Source organism: Schistocerca nitens, chromosome 3 (genome assembly GCF_023898315.1).
Source record: "Schistocerca nitens isolate TAMUIC-IGC-003100 chromosome 3, iqSchNite1.1, whole genome shotgun sequence".
In the NCBI taxonomy this organism is placed as follows: domain Eukaryota; kingdom Metazoa; phylum Arthropoda; class Insecta; order Orthoptera; family Acrididae; genus Schistocerca; species Schistocerca nitens.
In genome coordinates this window covers 561837282-561861223 of record NC_064616.1, presented here as the reverse complement: position 1 = coordinate 561861223, position 23942 = coordinate 561837282, and the positions used below count along the sequence as shown (strand labels likewise).

Sequence of the window (23942 nt, the reverse complement as noted above, 5' to 3'; positions counted from 1 at the left end):
GCCATGCTGTAAATTAAATTTTGGTGTTGCACACTTTAGCAGAATAAGTCTCAGTATTGAAAAGAATGCTTTGATGTTTTATACTTTTATACAAATGCAAATATAATAATTTCAGTGATATCACTATAAAACCATCACTGCCAAATATTTACTTACATTTCAGGTGAATATGAGCTAATAAAACGTATCCAGGAGATAGCAAACAAGAACAAAGTGTGGCGTAGTTATATAGGCATGGGTTACAATAATTGTTGTGTTCCTCACACAATTATGAGAAATATATTTGAAAATCCTGGCTGGTATGTATTTGAGAACACACTTAATATTTAAAATACTTTAGTTTATTAGAAAGATAAATGGATTCCAACATATCAGTCTGATTGCCAGTTGTTCTCTCTTTTTCATAGGACCACACAGTACACACCTTATCAGCCAGAAGTAGCTCAGGGCAGGCTGGAAGGACTGCTGAATTACCAAACAATGGTATGTGACCTCACAGGCATGGAAGTAGCTAATGCTTCCCTATTAGACGAAGGTACAGCAGCTGCTGAGGCTATGAGTCTATGCTACAGGTAACAGGGAACAGCAGTTTTTAGAAAACTTAGAAAAAAATTTCTGTGCTATCTTATGACAGAAAAATATTGGTGTTCATGAAGCTGAGCATGCATTATTGATACTTAATAGTTGCAAAAATGTATTGCTAAGGACTGAAGACACAGCCTCAGTTAAATCTTTGAGTATTAAGGGGATCAATCAGTAAATCCTAGTTTCTAATCCAGATGTTCACACTGTTAGCATCATAACCATTTTGATTGATAATTTTGTGGTATACAAATAAAGGTTCGTTGCTCTCCATTACTTACTGCTGACAATATGGTTATTCGGTATTTACAGTCATATATAATAAATGTATAGGTAATGGCCTTGCCGCAGTGGATACACCGGTTCCCGTGAGATCACCGAAGTTAAGCGCTGTCGGGCATGATTGGCACCTGGATGGGTGACCATCCAGGCCGCCATGCGCTGTTGCCATTTTTCGGGGTGCACTCAGCTTCGTGATGCCAATTGAGGAGCTACTTAACTGAATAGTCACGGCTTCGGTCAAGAATACCATCTTACGACCGTGAGAGTGGTGTACTGACCCCACGCCTCTCCTATCCACATCCTCCACCGAGGATGACACGGCGGTCGGATGGTCCCGGTAGACCACTCGTGGTCTGAAAAAATAAACGTATAATCTGTCACACGAAGACTCGCTGACTGATAAGGGACAACAATGACTTGGAAACTTTGCTGTACTTTCAACTGGACAGAGGTAGCTTTGAGCAAGAGTACAACTGGGATGTGAGTAGAGGTTAGTAGGCAAACCCACACTAGTTTTGTGATGGATGATGAATGATGAAATAATTTTGAGGGTCCACAAAAAATGGCTCTGGTTATAGTTGAAGAGATGTCATGCGAGCTGCAAAGGGGAAGAAAGTATCTATGCACAATGGTACTGCAAGAGGTAGGGTGAACACCCCTACTACTACCCACCTTAAATATTATAGGTCCTTAAATGGCACACACCTGTAACATAAGACTGAATCCACTAATGTTAGTAACACTATGGCTGATAGCCATTCTTTGTGTCGTAAGACCGCTAAGATATCACTCCTTCTTACATTATTACTCTCACTGTCGTGGTACAGTTGGCCTGTGTACTGACAATGAATTATTATCGTTATGTCAATAGTTAATCCTCCTTGTCTGCACAAAAATGTGTGTAATGAGAGGCCTACTGGACTTTATAACAGGAAACTGTTCTTTTATGTTGCAAATCAACTATCCAGCTTGAATGTAATATTTGTGTTTCCTAAACACTATTTCAGTGTGGCATAAATTAGATTGATTGCATTTTAAATACAATACGAAGGTGATCTAAGAACTGTCTGCTCATACACAGTACAGATACTATCAACTTTAAATGTTTTGAATCTTTACTTGTTTGTTTTAATTACAGTGTACAGTTGTATTTTTTCATGACAACCTGTTAATTATTTCAACAATCCAAAGAGTGTAGGCAGATTGTGGATTAATTAATGTTATGATCAGTATGATCACAATATTTCATCATAGATTTAAATATTAATAACACATTTGGCACAAACCCACTTTCACCACAGCATTCACAATAGTTGCTTCTTCCCTTAGAAACCAGTGCAAGCACATTTCCACTCTTGGCTGTCAATGTAATTTTGTACACATACACATCATAGTAGGTATGTAAATGACAAGAGTTGCAATATTCTGTGACGTAAAACTACCACCTGAGTGTAGTAGAATAGTTCATGTCTAGTGTTGTTACTAGGCCTGGTAGTGTACATAAGGGGCATGAAGAGTGTCAGATGTAGGGTGATCACTAAAAGACAAAGAGATGCCACATACTTGTATGGGACAGTGTTATCAGTAACCATACAGTCTGAAAGGGGTCCGCTTGTGGGTCTCTATTTAGTCAGCTGTACAAATCGTGCAACCCCAGATTTGTGAGGCATTTAGATGTGACAGTGGTTTCATGCTGGACTGCGTGGGAAAATGAGAGCACATATAGCTGTTGTCAAGGTACTGGTTCACCACATCTCATCCCCACAAATATTGAACACTATGGCACACCAAGACCAAGTAATAGACTCCATGTAACATTCTGTCTCATCCTGCACAATTGGTCAGAGACTAGTGGCATCTGGACTGGGAATTACAATCCCATGTGTAGTTCACTGTTAACACCACAACACAAATGGCTGTGTTTGGAGTGGTGCTGTGACTAGGAAGCTTGGACTTCTAATGAATGATTTCACATTGTGTCCAGCAATTAATTGCATTTCTGCATTACTTCAGATGACCTTCGTTGATGAGTGTGGTGGTGATCTGGAGAGGGGTCCCATTAATCCATTGTTTTGGAGGGGCACAGCAGTGTTATTTCTGGCATCTCAATGTTGGGAGCCAGTGTGTATGACTTCAGGTCACAGCTAGTAGTGATTGACAGGACTCTGACAGCACAACAATATATCACGGACATTCTAGATCCTCTCATGTGACAGTGTCGTGGTGCCATTTTTCAACTGGACAATGCTCATGTGTGTAAGGATTGTCTGAGGGATGATGAAGTACTGCCATGACCAGCAAGATCCCAAAAATCTTTCCTCAATAGAACATTTGCAGGGCCAGCTGAAATGTCAATTCTTTCTAAGTGCCAGTATCAAGGATATCAAGGAACATTTAAAGCAGTCAGGGGCCAGCTTGCCTAAGAAGTCAAATGAGTGTCATTATGATACCTTTCCCAACCAAATGGGTCCATGCATCCAGGTCAAAGCGGGTTCAACATCATAATGATAAGTTGGCTATTGCTGAAAAGTTATTTTTTAATCGCTCAAGTAAACACGTCACATACCCTCTCAATGTGCAAAGTTTAATTTTGTTTCCTCTTCCCCTTCTAATGCTTAACATCTTTTTCAGGCAGTGTAATAGATCTCCCATTATTATTTACTTTTCAGTGTCTCAGAAATATTGCAACCAATCTTTGTAATTCCCTTTCTTTCCTGTTATAATTTCAAATATTTGATTTTTTCTCTGTGGGTATCTTAGGTGACTGTTGATCTTTTGTGGAACCCAGCTGCTTGCGCAAGAAGTTTCTCTTCTTTTTTTTTTCCAAAATTGAAGGTATTGTTCTCAGTATAGGGTATCCAGCATTCATATTGTGGAAATAGTGTGTTGTCCAATGAATGATACATGTCTCAGAATTATTGGTTTTTATTAATGTTCCTTCTTGGAACTTTTGTATTTGTAAATGATACAGCTTCCTTGTCAATGCTATGGCCCACTCTAACTCTGTGTTTCAAGGTTTGCACATATATACTCATAACATCAGCAACATGCAATAAAAAGATTTTCAAATGACTGGGTCAGTTCACAGCAGTCTCGTACTTCATGAACTTTTAGTGGTATACACAATTCACTCAAAGTATTCCAAATGGAGTCAGACAAATAGTAAATTTATTGTTCAGATATAATTGATTTCTTGGATGTCATACCCTTATTTCTGAATTCAGTTGGTGATTGCTAGGTGTTTTGAGTGAACATTAAATGACTTTGCTTAACATCATCAGAATGGATTTCACATTTATGCATATTTGTAATCACTGTCTTTTATTGTGGTGATCAGCTTTTACATGGAAAACCTCGTATTTGTAAGAAGGCAGATAAGCAAACATATAGAAACTATGATGATCCTAAATTGCACAAACAAGGGGAAATTATATGTCGTTTGAATTAGATAAATGTTTGTTTGAAGTTTTCCCAAGTGATTTCGTGTGACTGTAGGTAGACTGTGACTGTATATGTGTAACTGCACTCAATTCTGGCTTTTTACAGACCACTGACATGGAACTTTTATATATTGACTTTACTCTTGAAATGCTAGGCATGGACCAGATAACATAAGGTCTGTACATAATGAAAGCATATCTAAGACTGCCTGTATAAACCTAATTAAAATGAATGTCCATCCAAGACTGACTGACTTTGTGAGGAGCATTTTTCTAAATCACAAAAACTTAAAATACTAAGTTATTAAATTATCAATACATGCATAAAAGACAGGACTGATAATTAGTACGTATGTACATTAGAGTATGGAGTTATTTTCTAGGACAATAACATTGTGTACTTAAAATCTAAAATGTAGACTTTCACGGCCGGAAATGTCATGTCCATTATAATAATCCAGGCTGTTATGCCATGGTCGGTTGATGAATTCTGTGTCAATTCCCAACGTTTCATTCCTGTCTGCGGAGGACATCTTCAAGGGGGTCTATAGCTCGATGGAAGGTCCAACACATCCGCTGGCTCGCTACTGACTGAAGTACAAAGAGTCAGTAGCGAGCCAGTGGGTGTGTTGGACCTTCCATCAAGCTACAGACCCCCTTGAAGATGTCCTCCGCAGACGGGGAACAAACGTTGGGAATTTACACAGAATTCATCAACTGACCACGGCATAACAGCCCGGATAATTATAATGGACATGTACTTCAAATCGCAAAAATGATAGATTCTATTTTATGTAGAAGAATTTTGGTGTGTATCTTTTATCCCAGGGATTTAGAAAAGCCCACACTGAGATTTCTGGAAATTTAACTTTTTAATTGAAAAACTGTTTAACTAACACAAAACCATTACATGTAAAATTGTACATATTTAGAAACAGAAAAATTAGTGCTATTTGATAATAATACTGTACTTTCAGAAGGATCATATTTCAAGATCTAAACTTGAAAACAAAAATTTTGAATAAGTAAACTTCAGAAAAGATCAAATATCCTGAGGCTTTTCAAATAAGATACATGAATTAGAGAACAAATAATAATAAATGGGGTCAAATATGCAGTACATGTGGTTTTTATGAATCATAAATTTTGAATATTACTTTAAAGATGATGTTTTTGTGTGAAGTACTACTAAAACTGTTGTCAGTAGCTTGTAAACTCTACACTGAATAATGAGGTTTTCAAAAACACAACATTGATGATAATTTGGATTAAGGCATTTTAAATTATACAAATAATTTGAAGATTTCATATTTACACGTCATATGTATTCTTTACAAAACTCAACACCAACATTTGGCTACTGTGCATAATGACATCATAGCACATGCTCCATCTTACTGACTGTACACTTACTACTACTCAATATTAATTATCTGTTCTGTCTTCCTTTAGTCTGATACTAAATTGATACATCTGTCTGTCTCATGGCAGAATGTTAAGTTTGGTTTGCAGAGTTCTTTTTGTTGATATGTGTGTGTGCTTGGAGGGAGAAGCTGCCCTCCCATGACTCTAATTGTGTATGCTCTTGGCTGTGCACAGAGCTCTGTTGAGTTCAACACTATTCACCAGTTCACAAGCATAGTCAGACTCTTTCACCCCTGTTAAGCTTGTGCACAATGGGTAATATTTTCAGCATCCCTTTTGCCACTAAAGGGTTCCTAGGACATCTGCATTTTAGCCTTAGTGAATGGATATTTGGAGTAGTGGACTGACACCATCATTAAGGGGACAAATTTAACTAGAAGACAAACATGACAGGTATTAATGCAAAAGTAAGCCAAAGATAAAAGAATAGTTCTTGGTGGAAAACTTAGAGAGTGATAGCAGATATAACAAAAGCTACACATTAGGAGAATTCACCAGGGACATTTTCATCCATAATATATTCTTCCAGAAGGAAGCAAATACAAAACAGACTTTTCAAAATGCTGAATTGAACTAAAAATGCAACTGCCTTTATAGTAAATAACAACAGAAAGTTGTACAAGCAATCAAAGATTTTATAAATGTTTTTATAGTCAAGGGATGAAACGAACACAAGTAACTCACAACAAAGAAATGGCATTCCAGAAGTAATTCCTGATGAGATATATAAAACAGATTTTCTGTATAAACATAGCAAATGTGCTATGAGAGGCCAGTGTTCCAATAGAAATTATTAAACCTGTATGAAAGGTAATAATTTAATGTAAAAGTATCTTACAAAACTGTTCACAGAATATCTAGAGAAGATAAATCTCAAAAAATTGGTGACCCACAATAGTCTCATGCAAAAGATAAAATGTCATGGAATAGCGGATACACTGGGTTCCTGGTTTCTCTCCACTCTGCATGACAACATAGTGTATCAATTCCATGTCAACCAATAGGCTCTCAGAATTTGAATAAATCTGACACAATACACCACAGGGTTCTATTCTGAATCCTCTGTTGTTTCTAATGTACAGAAATTAATTTCCAATAACAATGTAAAAAATCAAAAATTTTGTTATTTTCGCAAATGATAAAAGGATATGAATAAAAAGTAGCACCAGTTCAGTCACTGAAAATGAAGTTGACATATTATCTGGAAATGTCTACATATAGTTCAAGACAAATGGATTACCATGAAATTTTGGTAAGACACAGTACAGACCATTTGTTATACAATCAACAAACATACAAGGAAGTAGATTGTATAACAAACTACCAGTAAAGATAAAAGAAATAAAAAAATTGTCTTCATTTAAAGAAGCAGTATTCAAATTTTTAATGACCAACTGCTATTATAGTGTAAAAGAATACCTGGAATAGCTCCATACTAAACAATTATATTTATGTACTCTGTGCCAATAGTAATTTTTATCTGACTGTTGCTATGATCTAAATAAATAATATGTACAAAAGTGCTAGAATTGTATGTGATATATCTAAATATCAACTGTGTATTCCATGTAAAAAGTCTTTCTCATGCAGCAATGTAAATAATCAAAGTTGTACATGCTATTTCAATGTGGTCTGATGTTACGTAGTCTACTATGCACATCTGTATTTTGTATAGTATTGTTCACCCTATATGTGTGTGTGTCTGTATTTTTTTGATGAAATCCATGCAATGTAAATTGTCTCAGGATGAATAAACTACTACTACTACTACTACTACTATTTAATATTTTAACTGAACAACAAGAGGTAGATAGTGTTAAGTTTTTGTGACTGCAGATAGATCATAATATTAATTGAAAAACGGAAACCTTGTAATTAATGAAATGGCTTGGTTCAGCTACATTTGCATTATGACTGGTAACTACAATATTTTATTCAGCATATTTCTATTCACTAATTAATTAATTATACAATCAGTTATTGGGGAAATTCATCATATAGGAATAACTTTTTGCAGAATAAAGAACTGTGTTATAATAATTATATGTTGTGTTAGAGCTGTAACATCCAGCAGAGATCTCTTTAGGTTTTTTTTTTTTCCCCAACAGCCTCACACCATCTACCATCATGTAGTTGTTATTATGATTGCTGGATGGCATATTGGGGGCACCACTTTGGTTTCCACTTCATGCAGTTATGTACTGTTTAAGATTTGTAACTCTTGGAAGATTTGGGGCATGCTTCTTTATGGAATACTGTAGTTACCAAACTATATTATGTTCATGTAAATAGAAGCACACACTGCCAAGGCTAGCAGTTCAGCATTGTTTGTATTTTTTGCATGGTGTGTGTTTGATAAATGTGCCATCAATGTGAAGTGTTGATCTTTTGTATGACACTGGTCTCATGTTGGTACTTGACTCTGAATTCAACATGACGTAGTTTGAAGGAGACAGTGGGTAACTGGGACATATATCACTGTAGCTCCATTGATGCTACAAAAACTGTCCATTTTGTGGGCAGCAACTTTAATACCAACAGTACAGTCCTCTTATTGTATGCACTGTTAAGGTACCAATTGATATGAAAGATTAGAAAAGTAATATGCATGCCACAAATAAAGCAGTGTTCTTGGAAATTATGGCTAGACTGACTAGATGGCTAAAGGGATTTGACTGTATTACCAAATACAATTGGTGAGATTAAATTTTTCTTGCCAAGGTCTGCTTTCACTTCGATAGTGCAGCCAGCAGTGGTTTGAGGACAACAAGGAAAAACTAAGGAACTGAGACAAATTACAGATGTAAATTAAAAGTACATTTGGTACAACCAGCAGCAGGTCTGTATAGCCAAACAGCAACTGAAGAACTATTACACACAAAGAACCTGAACATGACAGAAGCCAAATTTCACACCTTATGAACGATCTATCAAGCACTTATTTTGACGTATGTCGCTACTACTGACTTCACCAGGTAGTGCCAGCACACTGAGGCAATCCACCAGGAGATAGTAGATATGCTGAAAGGTGTTCAACAGATTTTGGTCTTTCATTGATGAGTGTTGGCTACTCTGCATTATTTTTGGGTGCATTTCCAGAATGGAAATAAAGGGTACCTGATAACCGAAGTAAAACTCTCAAATCTTGTAATTACAAAGCTTCATTTTATGTAAGAGGCACCACAGCTCATACCTTATTCAACAGCAAGAGTAAATCAGATTTATTAAGTAATAGTGAAGTTTATAAAATGACTTGCATTGACTGCAACAAATTTTATGTTGGTCAAACAGGCAGGTCATTATGCAGCTAGACTGTCTGAGCATCATCGTAGCTGCAGATTACATGGCCCAGACTCCATTTTTACTGAGTATGTGCTGAAGCAAGATCATAAATACAAAGTCAAAATAGAACATACAGCAAAAATCAGTTACATCTGAACACATCCCTACTATTAAGCTTCACATGATCCAATCAACTAGCCACACACTACCGGACCACAATCCCAATTATAACATTCATCTACTCGAACATGTACCACAAGAGAATTGTCAATGCACCTTACTGCGTTTTTGTTTGAAATGAACAAATATTAGCAGAACAAAAACACAGTTGTTCATTTTCCAGCCTTTGATACACAGGGTGATTATAATTAAAATTCCATTTTTAACAGACATCTCTCCTCAGAATTACATATAAATTTGAATGGAATATCATCACAGATAGGGGAAATGTTATGGAAACAAAAAGATTATGAAAATTTTCCCACTAGGTGATGCTGTAAGCATCATTAATTGATTCGGCTGCAGGTGACATACGAATCGCTATATGACAACTATGGTGACAGTTGCATATTAAATCAATTGTACTGTACAATGAGCATAATCGCACAAGCTAGTCATTTAACTGTCACGGCAAGGCTTGTTCAATATGACTAGACATTATGATTATGATTAGACATATTTGTGTTCCTGCTAATGTGAGGTTTGCCTGGCTTGATATAGGAAACATGTGTATGAATACTCATATGAATGAAATGATAACAGTAATTAAAAATAATTTGTTGACGCACAAGGCACTTTTCCCTGGGGCCATCATTAAAACTATCGAGTCATTGGAAATCATACTATAGTAAAACTACTTCTCGTTTCAAGACTAGATCTAAGTATTAGTAACTACGAGATCTCCGTTGGCAGATACACTGCAGATATTTTCGTCAGTTGCATGGAAAATAAATTCTTCAAAGATCACTCTGAAATTAAGGCTTGTATAGTGTGCTACAAATGTTGTATAGTGTACTACAAATGTTATGCCAGAGTAATCTCTGTAAAACCAAATTTGCTTTCCATCCAGATGTGTGATTACTTGCCTTTAACTCTTTCTGTGCTTCTGAACACCTATCCCTATGTCCTCTATAGGGGAGTCTGTTCAGTGGCCAGATGCTGGTATGTCTCTACAATCTTCCTTCGTGAATGAATTTTTTAAATGCAAGGTTTAAAACTTCAGCTTTCCTTTTGCTGTTTTTTAACAGCAGACTGGTAGACAAATGAACAATGACTGACACATCACTCTGGTAGGGTTATGTGTTACCCTGTGCCTACCTAGCCAGTGAATGATGGTTACAATAGGTGAAACCATTTAGTGATTAAATAGTTAAGATTTGAAAACTGTTTGGAGGTTTCTGTCATTTGTTTTCGCATGTGACATGATATGGATGGTTGCTGCTTGTCTTAAAGCTGGGACAGCATTTGCAATAGGCCTATTATCATGAGTTGCAGTTTCGGGGGGGGGGGGGGGGGGCTTTTCATTTGTTGTATCACATGATATCCCATCTAGGAATAGCAAAGGGCATCATTGAGTAAGAAGTGCATCATGACAATTTTGACATTGTCACAGCAAACAACAGAATTCCACAGAACTGACAAATTATTCTTTCATTTGTGTAATACCAGAGTCTGATGTCAGATACAAAGCCAAACAGACAAGCAGTGTCTTCTGTTATCAACTATTGTAATGTTGTATATTGGGATGCAATATAAACATTTATTAGAAGAGGTAGTGTGGCATATTCCTTTATAGAAATTTGAATTTGCTTGAAGATCCTGAGTTACCAACATAGGTACAACTGCAGAGGCAATGAAGTCAAGGCATACTGCACTGACACAGTGAAGAAGTATATTTAATTACATGTGTAGTTGTTCATAACAATGTATTTGGATCTGGATCTGTATACTATATGTATACCTAAAGGTAACATTGCACTGAACAGAAACAAACAACCTACTAAGTAGTTTTATGTAGGATCAGAATTTTCACTGGTTTTGGCAAGATCTTTCACCGAATTAAGATGGTAGAGACTGTAGTATGCTTTGTTCACCACTCTCTTTATAGCTGCACAAATTTCTACTAACTTGTGCCTGTTAACACTGCCACATTCATTTTTGAACCAAGATTGATCCACAGCATTTTTGGAATTTTGTTGTTAAACCATGGTGGAACTTCTCTGTGCTTAATCCACTTACTCAGCACAGAGTGGGATTTACAGTCAGTTTAAATTTTGCCAATATTTCCTTTACCTGTATCATATCAGAACTAAATGAAGTACATTAACTATCTAATTAGATACTAACAACTGCTTATCTGCTCTTTGGAACATTAAAACTCTCCTAGTCTTCTTGATGGATTATCTGTAGTAACCATCATCACTATGATATCATGATCACTAATTCCTGTCTCTGTACTGACACTGTTTATGAGATCAAGACTGTCTGTTTCTACAGGGTCTAACATATTTTCATTGCTTGTGGGTTGTTGAACTAGCTGTTCAAGACACGTTTTGGGAAAACATATTCAGCACTACTTCAAAATCCAATCGAACAACCTGCGTTGAATCCAGGGACTTCCAGTGCATGTTCAGTAGGTTAAAATCAGATCCAAGTGATACTGCTTGATCGGGATATTTCTGCACTACTGAACATAGACTTTTTGAATGATTCTGTAGCTTTAAATGAGTCATTTAAATAAAATAATTTAAATTGTTGATGTTCATGCACTTCCTCGTGTAGCAGCTAAGTCTTTGTGCATTTATTAATTCAAAGGAAGGTACCATTTCAATAAAGAAAATAAAATAATCATCTTTTCTGAATCCATTTGTGGTAGTCATTGTCTTCAGGGTGATTTTTAAGGTCCTCAGGTTGTTTTAATAGTGAATGAGAAAACTAGCAATTCATCATTTTCAGAATTTATTGAGTTACACAGATGAAAATATAGTCACAGCAGCATTCTTATTTCCACCACTCAAAAAAACTTTTTCCCACAGCTTTCCAATAATGAAACAATTTCATAACAAAGAGCATACATCAACACAATATACCATATGTTTTCACAGTGATAAATGTGAAGTACAGCTGAGGTGACTTTGGTGCCAGGTGCTGGTATTCATAAGAAATTGCAGTGTTCTAGAATGTAGTTTATAACAAATAGAACACAGCATGTTATTTTTAAATAAGAAAAATCTTCAGATGTAAAAACAGCTTTGGGTGTACCACAAGGAGTGTTAGAAGACTGCTATATTGGCCCCGAAGAATCCTTAGGAAGAGTAATCCACTCATGAAGATAGTAGGCTACCAAACCATCATTTGATAAATACTTTAATCTTTCTCATCTAGCTGGTACCAGTAACAGATAGGATTGATAGAGAAGATCCAAAGAAGAGCAGTTTATTTTGTTACATGTTCATTTATTAAGTGCAAAAGTGTCATTGTGCATCATGCTATAGTTGTCTCTTAAAATTCCGTTTGCTTACTTTCCTAGAAGATTAAACCAAAATATACTTATCACAAAAAGACCATGAAGGCAAAATTAGGGAGATTAGAGTTCACACAGGGACTTAACAATAATTATTTTTCCTGTGCACCATTGCAATTGTAATAGGAAAGCTTGTAAGTGACAGTGTGGATGTAGATATAGAACACTTTCGGTATCAGTTGGACATGGACTGTCCTTTTGGAATACAGCTGTAGTAATGCAGAGAACAGTGGCAAAGCTACTACAGTACGTACCATACTAACCTTATGTATCAAGGTTACCCTTCTACATCTACATGACCATTATGCAATCCAGGCTTAAGAGTTTGGCGCAGGATTCACAGAGCCACTTTCAGACTGTTTCTTGACCATTCAACTCTTGAATAACGTGAAAAAAAAAAAAAAATGCACTTAAATTTTTAATTTTTCCATGTGAACTCTAACTGCTTTTTCTTACAATAGTAATTTCTTCCTATGTAAGTGGGAGTCAACAAAATATTTTGGCATTCTGAGGAGGAAATTAATAGTACAAATTTCATGAAATAATCTCAACACAATAAAAAAAAACACCTTTATGTTAACGAGAGACATCCCAACTTGCTTATCATATTCTTACCCATGAGTCAAATTATCTGAAAGGATGTGTGGCATCAAATGGTACCATATATTGCAGTGCCCCATATTCATGAAATAAGACACTGGATTACGCAGCCTGGGGAGCAGCGACACCTCTGTAATGCCTCTTGCACACTTGTGTTCACAGTAACATAAAATGAGTACTAAATTCTGGTTCTGATCAGAAGTTTTGACCTAATACTGCTTTTAAGATATACACAAAACAGATAATTGGAGTTAAATGTGTTTTCAAGAATGCCAGTGATGATGTCAGCAGAACCAGCCAGTTACAAAGAAATGAATGTTAAGTTATTATGCAAAATGTTAATGACTAAAATACAAATGGTGGAAAAATATACGCTACTTATAGCATTCATCACATGGAAACTCTCACCCAGAACTCTGAGTGTTCTGTTAACACTATGCCGTCCATTGCCACCACAGTGGTGACGTACTCAAAATAGCGGTAAATGGCTGGCGACACCACAGTGGTGTCCTGTGCATAGTATCGCTCAGTGGCCGGTGGCACCACATTGGTGTTGTGAGCATAGCATCGTGCAGTGGCCGGCGACACCACTTTAGTGTCTTTTGCATTCTGTTGGTATTTCATTTAGGTAACAATAAGTTACACACGTGAACAAGTTTTTCCTTTTTATGAGTATTTGTGTTCTTTCATCATGGCAGATGAAAGAGACGATACGATTATTTATGATGAATATGCAGACATCTTGTCTGATGTTCCAGATGACTTGGCTGATTGGGAAGAAGACATTGGATATCAAAGAAATGGAAGTGAAGCAGAATTGTCAGAAGATAGTGAAATACGTCCAAGAAGAATTTGGTGAACACTATGGTTGCCAAGTGATTTGGATGAATCAGACAAAGAATACAGTGCACAGTGGTCATACTTTGATTTACCGAGGACCAATAATAAATTTGAAGGATCTCTGGGTCCAAACATATTTCCCACAGATACACAGAGCATCGAAGATATTGTAGAATTATATATTGGGAACGATCTATTTGAATATATTAGCAACAAAACCAACAAATACTACAGTCAAAATTGCAATAGAAGGAAACTGGATAAAAAATGCCAAATTTGTCAGAATTATGGGATGTTTTGGCTTGTTATCCTTATGGGAATTGTACAAAAAAAAAAAAAAAAAAAACAAGGAGCGATGATTATTGGTCAATGAAACCGTTGATAGACACACCAATATTTTGCAAAACGATGTCCCACAAATGATTCAGACAAATATTATCATTTTTACATTTTTCTGACAACAACGATGAACCAGATAAGGACGATTGGCTTTTCAAAATGCAATTCATAATTGATAATTTTTCCAAAAAGTTTAAAGAAACTTTTAATCTAAGTCAAAACATCTCAGTTGATGAAGGAATGATACTGTGGCATAAATGGTTAAATTTTAAAGTTTACAATCTGTCGAAAATTATGGAAAATGGCATACTCATTTGGATGCTGTGTGATTAGAGTACGGGATACATTTCCTGATTCAAGATATATTCTGGCACTGGACAGCCTTTAGCAAATACAGTGATGGAACTATTGCCACCTTCTTATGGGAAGTAGCATCACCTCTACAATTTTATGAAAGTAGGGGAAAAGGGTTGTGAACTTATGAGAACTAATGATGAGATGAGTAAAAGTTAATGATGATGTCAAAAACAGCCGGTGAAAAGCCAAGTAATCCGAATTAGCACTGCCAGCGCCAAGCGAATCAATTTGTAAGAGATGTGCGAACAGAAAAGTGTTAATATAGCAGGTCACTTGGTCATTCCTATCTGACTATTAAAAATTGCCTGCAATGGTTCAAGTGTATGATTTCAACATTACAGATCTGGTAGGAATGGAAAGCAGTCTCTCTTTAAAGTCTAAAGATTATATTTGAAAATGCTTATGCATTGAAGAGAATAATTATCAATAAACTTTCTTCAAATCTGATAATTCTGCACTGAAAACTGCTACCACTTTCTGACTATTTCATTATTACATTAGTTCATCTTATGAGCTTTTTCTCTGTAGTGTGGAACTGTGCAAATGTGCAAATACAACAATGATTCCTGAGTCATGCATTACACTGTTAATTCAATACAGGGAAATCCAATGTGGAATAGAATGGAGTGAGTGAAAATAACCAATTACTGTATAGTGAAGGTGTTGAGCAGTGAAATGTCACATAAATAGAAGTTTAGTTATGCAGGCAACAAGAATATCAGCACAATACTGGAATTCATAATATATACTTGCTCTTGCTGCAGTTGTTAAAGTTTCAGCAATACTCGTGTAAATTCTATGTTGATATTTGTTGAAATTAGTTTATGAACACTTTCTTGTACTCTCTTGATATTGTGGTTGCTGTTTCCTAATATAGAATAAACTTTGTGTTTGTAATGGTGCCAAAATGTAAAAGAGGTAATTTACTGTCAACCTTACTTCAAAATATGTAACCAATTTTAAACTACATCTTTGTGTATGGTTTATTATCTGAACAATAACTAAACATTTTCATAATTATTCAGTTCTTCTTACTGACTATTGACTCACATGCAGGTGCTGCCCTTGTCTACTAAACTATCTATTATAAAATAATATAATGCGGGAAAGTGCAACACTGTCACTGCCCAGATTCATATGTTTTGATATGTATAGTTAAGCATTACTGGATTCAATTATTATCATTTCATTCTGGAAATAATAGCAACCAAAACTTTTATCTGACCCAAACTATTACCAGTGGGCAAAAAATTTTAATACATAATTTTTTTAAACTGATTATTTTTTCTATCATTTATGTGCAGCTGTCTAAAGCTAGATTAAAGCTGTTAGAAAATATTATTTGTGGTGGCAAGAGATAGGCAAATACTCCAGTCTTGCAAATAAGAACATGCAGAATAATGGATGATGATGGAATTTGTGATGTTACTATACACTACTTATATATTAAATGGTGTAATGAAAGAGTTCCATTTCTGGTTTTATACATTAAAAGCAATTTTATTTCAGGCAAAACAAAAGAAGACGTTTATTTCTATCACATCTACTTCATCCACAAACAATTTCTGTTGTGGAAACAAGAGCTGATTCACTAGGATTGTCCATAGAAGTAGGAAATGTATTCCAAGCTGACTTCACAAACAGAGATATAGCAGCCGTCCTTTTCCAATACCCTGATACAGAAGGAACTGTTAATGATTTCACAGAGGTTGTACAACGTGCTCATTTAAATGGTGTAAGTAACAAAGGAATGAAAAGTATTTCATATATCCTGAATGCATTAGTACATTGAACATCGAATACTTAATATGAAGTTATCCATAAAACAACAGTAGAAAGACATTTTAGGAAATGTAAAATAAAGGACATTAACATAGTTTTTCTAAAGTTAAAATTTTATCCTTATTATTATTCAGTTTATTACTCTACAGAGGATAAGCCTTCTTGGTGATCTTACAGAACAAGTTAAAATTGTATGTCAGACTAAGTCTCTGCCTTTTGCAAACAGTGTGTTATTAAATGTGCTGTCCATTCATGCATTACATACTCACTCAATGTTTAATGTTGCCACTAGTTCCTCTCTATACCTTCCAAGCTCAACTGAATTTCTTGTGCTAGGATTCTGGAACATCACATAGTATAGAATTAAACTTAACCACAGCCTCAAGAACATCCTGAAATGACATTTCTCTACTCTTTATCAGAATATATTCCTTCTTTTATCTTTCAAGCAGTGTTTTAGTGGATTTATCTTTCAAGCAGTGTTGTAGTGGATTTTTTGCAGGATGAGACCATATTACTTACTGATAGTTCAGGAGACATGTATTTCTGTTGTTGTTGTTGTTGTTGTTGTGGTGGTGGTGGTGGTGGTGGTGGTGGTGGTGGTCTTCAGTTCAAAGACTGGTTTGATGTGTGTCTCCACACTAGTTTATCCTGTGCAATCCTCTTCATCTCTGCTTATCAACTGTAACTTACAGGACAATTCCTGGCCTATATGAAAAAAACATAAATTAGTTACAAACTGCAGCATGCACACACTTTATTGAACATGTAAATATCACTACTGATATTCAGATTTATATTATGACATGTTCAATACACCTGCCATCATTGGCAATGATGTGGCACAGACAAATAGTGATATTCTGCATGACCCGCTGAAGTCTCAGAACATAGATATTGTCGATGACCTCCTGAATGGCTGTTTGCAACTCGGCAATGGTTTTGGGTTATTGCAGTATACCTTGTCTTTAATATATCCCCACAAAAAGGAGTTGCATGTGTTCAGATTCAGAGAATATGGTGGCCAATCGAGGCCCATGCCAGTTGCCTCTGGGTACCCCAGAGTCAGAAAGTGGTCCCCAAAGTGTTCCTCCTTAACATCAAACACCCTCCTGCTTTGATGGAGTTGAGCTCCAACTTGCATGAACCACATCTCGTCAAAATCAAGGTCACTTTGGATAATAGGGATGAAATCATCATCCAAACCCTTCATGTACCATTCAGTAGTCATCATGCTATCAACGAATATTGCACCGATTACTCCATGACCAGATGTTGCACACCCCACAGTCACCCATTGAGGGTGAAGAGAATTCTTGATCATGAAATGCAGATTCTCAGTCCCCCAAATGCACCAGTTTTGCTTATTGATGAACCCATCTAAATCATACATGCACATACTACTTCCCATCATACCCTGCAGCCTACCGTGTAGTTTGAATATCTGAACACTAACCGTTCAGAAGTTATGATGATTTTATTTTTTATAGTTCAATAACTGTCACCCTGTACATCCATTTGAATCTGCTTACTGTATTCAAAATTTGTACGCCCTCTACAGTTTCTATCCAAACACTTATTTTCGAATTGTCAGTTCCTTGCTGCCTCTGTATGTCTCCTGCCAACCAGATTCTTCTGTAAGTCACATTGTGCCACAAATTTCTGATTCCCCCAATTCAATACAGTACCTACTTATTTGTTATTCAATCTAACAATCTAATTTTCATCATTCTTTTGTAACACTATATTTCAAAAACCCTCTGTTTTCTTGTTGTCAGGACTGCTTATCACTCAAGTTCCACTTCCATACAAGGCTACATTCCATATAAATATCTTCATAAAAGACACCCTAACACTTAAATTTAATTCAGTGTTACCAAATCTTTCTCAGAAATGCTTTTCTTGCTATTGCTGATGTAAATTTTATGTCCCCTCTACTTTGGTGACCAATTATTTTTCTGCCAAAATATAAAAACTCTTTTACTAGTATTAGTATCTCATTTAATCTAGTTCCCTCATCGTTGCATGATTTGATTCGATTACATTCCCATTACCCAGTTTTTGTTGATATTCATCTGATAACATCTTTTCAAGACATTGTCCATTCTGTTCAGCTGCTCTTCCAAGTCCTTTTCTGTCTTTGACAGAAATACAGCATCATCAGTAAATTACAAAGTTTTTATTTCTTCTGCCTGAACTTTAATTCCTATTCCAAATTTCTCCTTGGTTCCCGTTACTGTGTGCTCAGTGTACAAAATCAGTAATATCAGGGAGAAGCTGCAGCAGACTCTCACTGTCTTCTCAACTACTGCTTCACTTTCATGCCCTTTTCCTCTTATTCTGAAGTCTGCTTTCGTATTCCAGTCAACATTTATATTTCTATTACAGCATGCAAAAACCTGCTTCTCACAGATGACATAAGGTTAGCTACACAAGCTTGCCCAATACAAAAGTATTTCTGTTTTATTGGCAGGGTATACAAATAGTTGGATGGTCTAGCTATGGGAGACACTCCGCCCCGCCCCCTTCCACCCTCTTTTGCCACAGTCCAGTCCCAGTCCTTGCTGAAATCTTCATGGCTAATTTTGAAAGACAGCTTTTATGAAAATAACCAACTCTCTGCCAAGACTGATACTGGTTTAGGTGTGTTGATGATATCTTGTGCTTATGGAGAGATACTACCAGACAACGTCAAAAATCCCTCAAGCAGTTAAACTGTAACCACAACTGTATGAATTTCAAAATAGAGTCTGAGGGTTACTGCATAAATCATTTAGATCTAACCTTAGACATCAGTGATCATATTCATACTTTCAAAATTTATAGGAAATGTACCATCACAGATATTGTAATATCTGCTTGTTCTTGACACCCAGTGACCCATAATCATGCTGCCTTTCATCCAATGATAAATCACCTAATATCCATCCCCATGAATGAAAATAGCTTCCAGGTTGAATTAAATGCAATCAGACAAATAGTGTCAAACAATGGCCATTCTTCTACCTCAGTGGACTCCCTAATGCACAAAAAGCAGAAACAACAAGTGTGCTCTCTCCTTGCCCTGTTCTTGGCCCACCACCTCAAGAACACAATAAAGTTCACAATTCCATATTTGGGAAAGTCTCACTTAATGTAGCCAGAAAACTTGAACCCAGGTACTTTAAAACATCATTTAATGGGCACAATACTGTTGGACACTATTTTACCAATGGTAAAGACAGTGCTTCTGCTTTGGAAAGGAGTGAAATATACAAAATCACCTGTAATTGTGGTAAATTCTATATAGTTCAGCCTGGCAGGACAATATATGTCCACTTGAAGGAACACCATAGAAGTTTGAAACTTCGAAAACGAGACTCTTCTTTTGCAGATCACCTGATTAAAGAAGGCCATAGTTACAAGGTACAACATGAAGTATTACATCACATCCATAAAGGAAGGAAGATGAACTACCTTGAAATAATGGAAATTAATAAACATATGGCCATCTACCCAAGCTTAGTACAGAATGACTAGACACAGTTCCCTTACTCACCACTTCTAACTGTAGATATCACTCAAAATCCCATCCAGACCGTGTTGTAAATCACCCCTATTATTCACATGCCCCATTTTTCTCATTTTTCCTTTATTTCAGTTACTGTAATTTCACTTGTCCTTAAAAAAAACATATCTTTTATAAGTTCCATATGGTCAAAATAAATGTTTATTTTCCTATTACAGACACTGGTATGCTGTGCAACAGATTTACTAGCACTCACTCTTCTACGTCCTCCAAGTGAGTTTAATGTTGATATTGCTGTTGGAACCAGCCAAAGGTTTGGAGTGCCATTAGGATATGGTGGGCCACATGCTGGGTTTTTTTCCTGTCGTCAGTCTCTTGTAAGACTGATGCCTGGACGTATGATTGGGGTTACAAGGTATTACATAAAATCTGGTTAGCAATAATGTGAAAATGTATATGTACAATCCTAATACTCTAAATTTTTAAGAATTTTCACTCAGCTATAATAGCAAATTGTATGCAACATATAATATAAAATCATGTCATGTATAATGAGGTTTTTTTTCCAAATTATTCTACCAGGTCAAACCATTCATGCTTCAGTTGCTACTGCTGCATTTAGCTAACTATGGAAAAATATTGATAATTCATGCCATTTTAATTAAGAAATTAAATTGTTGTAGATACTGTTGCATATTGCCCCCTACTCTTTAAGAACCAAATGTACTACTCTTGAAAACCTACTGAAAGTGACTGAAAAATAACTGGTTCAAAAACCTGATATTTATTCAAATTAAATCTTTTGACATAAAGCACAAGTCAGAACAGTATTATAAAGAGACAGAAAAAAATGTGCAAATGGCGAAGCCATCATTGTCATAAAGTTGGAACTATTGAATTCAGCCAGTGAGAGAGAATCATGCTGTTATGGTACAGAGGAACCAGTTCTACAATGGCTGATCTGAATGAGACAAGAAAAAATCAATTGGATGGCAGAGAATCTTGAAAAATGTCAGGAGTATGATGGGTAGGAAAATGATTTCCATATAGTTTTAGCATATTAACATTTCTATAGTGAAGTATCATAGAAATTAATTTTGTCAGAAATTACTTAACTGTTATGACAGTTAGTACCAAATTAAATGTGAAAGGTAACCAGCAGTACATTATCTGATTTGATTTGATTTGATTTATTTCGTGTTCCATAGGTCCAACTGTGTTGGATACACAAGGACGTGGAATGAGTCAGTTTTTTACAAATACAATCTGATAATCTAATAGCATATACAGAAATTTGAGTACATAATTATATAAAAATTTATACAGTAAATTCTTTGGGCAGCAATACAGAAAAAGAAAATACATATTTTCTTAGAATCATTAAAACACTACAGAAAACAGATACGGAGCACACACAGTTACAGAGTTCAGGTTAAATAAAATTCATAGTGGCATTATGTCAACTTGTATTATATAATATTAAAATATTACAATTTATTTATTTAAAAATTCATCTAGACTGTAAAAAGCTTTTTCTAGCAAAAATATTTTTAGTGCTTTCTTAAACTCACTCTTGTTATGAATCTTTGTCTTTATTTCGGGAGGAAGAGCATTGAAGAGTTTTGCTCCAGTGTAGTGGACACCCTTTTGTGCCAAGCTCAAATTTCTGAGTTCACTGTGTATGTCATTCTTCCTCCGTGTGTTATGCTCGTGATAATTACTGTTTGGTTGAAATATCTCTATATTTTTACAGACAAAACACATGAGAGAAAAAATATATTGGCATGTAGTTGTGTATATTTTAAGATTACGAAAACTATTTCTACAAGAGTCTCTTGGGCGCAATCCACATATAATTCTTAAAGCTCGCTTCTGTGCAATGAACACTTTCCTTGCTAATGGCTGGTTGCCCCAAAAAATAATTCCGTACTCAATGAGACAATGAAAATAGCCATAATATGCCACTTTTGCAGTGTTAGGTTCAACACATGTAGTGACAACCCGTAAAGCATAGGTAGCAGAGCTAAGCCTCTTACAGAGGTCAATAATATGTGAAGACCAGTTCATTTTCTTGTCAATGTGCACTCCAAGAAATTTTGTTGTTTCCATTCTAACTATTGGTTGATTACCACATGTCACACTTATCTCTCTCTCTTTTTCTGTTTTTGTACAGAATTGAATAAAGCTGGTCTTACTGGAATTTAATGAGAGACCATTCACCTTGAACCAATTAACCATATCTGAGAGTATGTGATTAATGAGTTCCTCAAGATTGTTGTCTGTTCTACTGCTCATAAAAATTGTGGTATCATCAGCAAATAATGTAAATTTACACGGCAGGCTTGTACATGATGGTAGATCATTTATAAAAATCAGGAATAATAGTGGCCCAAGAATTGAGCCCTGGGGCACTCCACATGTAATGGAACTCCATTCAGAATCTGAGGAAGTGTCACATACTCCACCCGAGCTATTCAACACAACTTTTTGTTTTCTGTCTTGGAGGTACGACTGTAGCCAATTGCCTGCAACACCACTTATTCCTACTAATTTTGCTTTTTGCAAGAGAATCTGGTGATCAACACAGTCAAACGCTTTGGATAAATCACAGAAGACACCAAGTGCTAGCATTTTTTCATTAAGAGTTTCTAGGACTTCATTTGCAAGTGCGTAGACTGCATCCTCTGTTGAACGGCCCTTTTGAAAGCCAAACTGGCTCTTACTGAGAACTTCGTTCTTCATGAGATGATCAGTAATTCTTACATGTATTAGCTTTTCTAGAATTTTGGAGAAAGCTGTCAGCAAAGAGATAGGTCGATAGTTAGTTAGTTCAGCTTTATCACCCTTTTTGTACAGGGGCTTCACAATGGCATACTTAAGTCTACTGGGAACAACACCTTTCTGAAGGGAAGCATTGAAAATATGACAGAGAATGTCCCTTATCCACACACAAGAATATTTCAGTAAATTACTAGATATATTATCAACCCCTGCAGAATTCGTACTTTTTAGAGACATGATGATTTTTTGAATTTCTTCTACAGTAACAGGATTAAGGTGCATTTCTGAAATTTTGTTTGAATATACGGCTTGACAAAGAATTACAGCTTCGTCAACATCGGGCTTGCAACCAATCTTTTGAGTTACTGATAGGAAGTGTTTATTAAAAATCTCAGCCACCGTTTTGGGGTTATCTACTAGGATACCTTCATATCTGATATTATTTATATCTTCTTTACTTGTTGTATCTCTTCCTGTTTCTTTTTTTACAATGTTCCAAATTGCTTTTATTTTATTATTAGAATTATCTATTTTCTTCTCATAATAAAGGGCTTTTGATTTCTGTATTAGTTTCTTCAAAATTTTACAGTATATTCTATAGTGTTCCCATTTTTCTACATCTTTACAGAATCTTATTGCAGCATAAGTTTCCCTTTTGGTTTTACATGACTGTTTCATACCTTCTGTAATCCAAGGCTTGCTTACAGAATTGGAGGCCCTGTTTCTGACCCATTTATTGGGAAATATTTCTTCAAAAAGAGCACAGAATTCATTTATAAAACAGTTAAATTTAGTATCAACATCATCATGGCTATATACTAAAGACCAATCCATTTGCTGCAACCTGTGGTTGAAAGTTTCTTTCGCCTCTTCATTAATTACTCTTATGAATTTCCATTGAGGAAATTCTTTTTTGAACAGATTAACGTCATAAATAGTGAGAATTTGTCCATCATGATCTGAAAGCCCACTTATAACCTGCCTGACAATATAATTCTGATGTCTATTTACATCTAAAAAAATGTTGTCTATCATAGTTTGGCACTCGGATGTAATTCTTGTTGGGAAGTTTATTACTGATGTCAGATTGTGTAAGGTCATCACAATCTCAAAGTCTATTTTATTCTTATTTTCTGTCAAAAAGTTTAAATTGAAATCACCTAATACTACAATATCCTTCGCTTTTGAATGTAACCATGAT

General features: G+C 35.7%; 1 protein-coding gene and 1 pseudogene across 1 annotated transcript in view; both read left to right on the top strand.

The window, feature by feature from the left end:
- LOC126248468 (glycine dehydrogenase (decarboxylating), mitochondrial) overlaps positions 1–23942 on the top strand; it is a 318452-nt gene that overhangs the window by 122795 nt on the left and 171715 nt on the right. Inside the window, exons 3-6 of the mRNA XM_049949479.1 lie at positions 164–299; positions 408–572; positions 16180–16405; positions 20179–20375. Of these exons, the coding sequence (XP_049805436.1) occupies positions 164–299; positions 408–572; positions 16180–16405; positions 20179–20375 (724 nt within the window). The remainder of the gene's footprint in view (positions 1–163; positions 300–407; positions 573–16179; positions 16406–20178; positions 20376–23942) is intronic.
- On the top strand, positions 915–1032 carry LOC126250175 (5S ribosomal RNA; annotated as a pseudogene).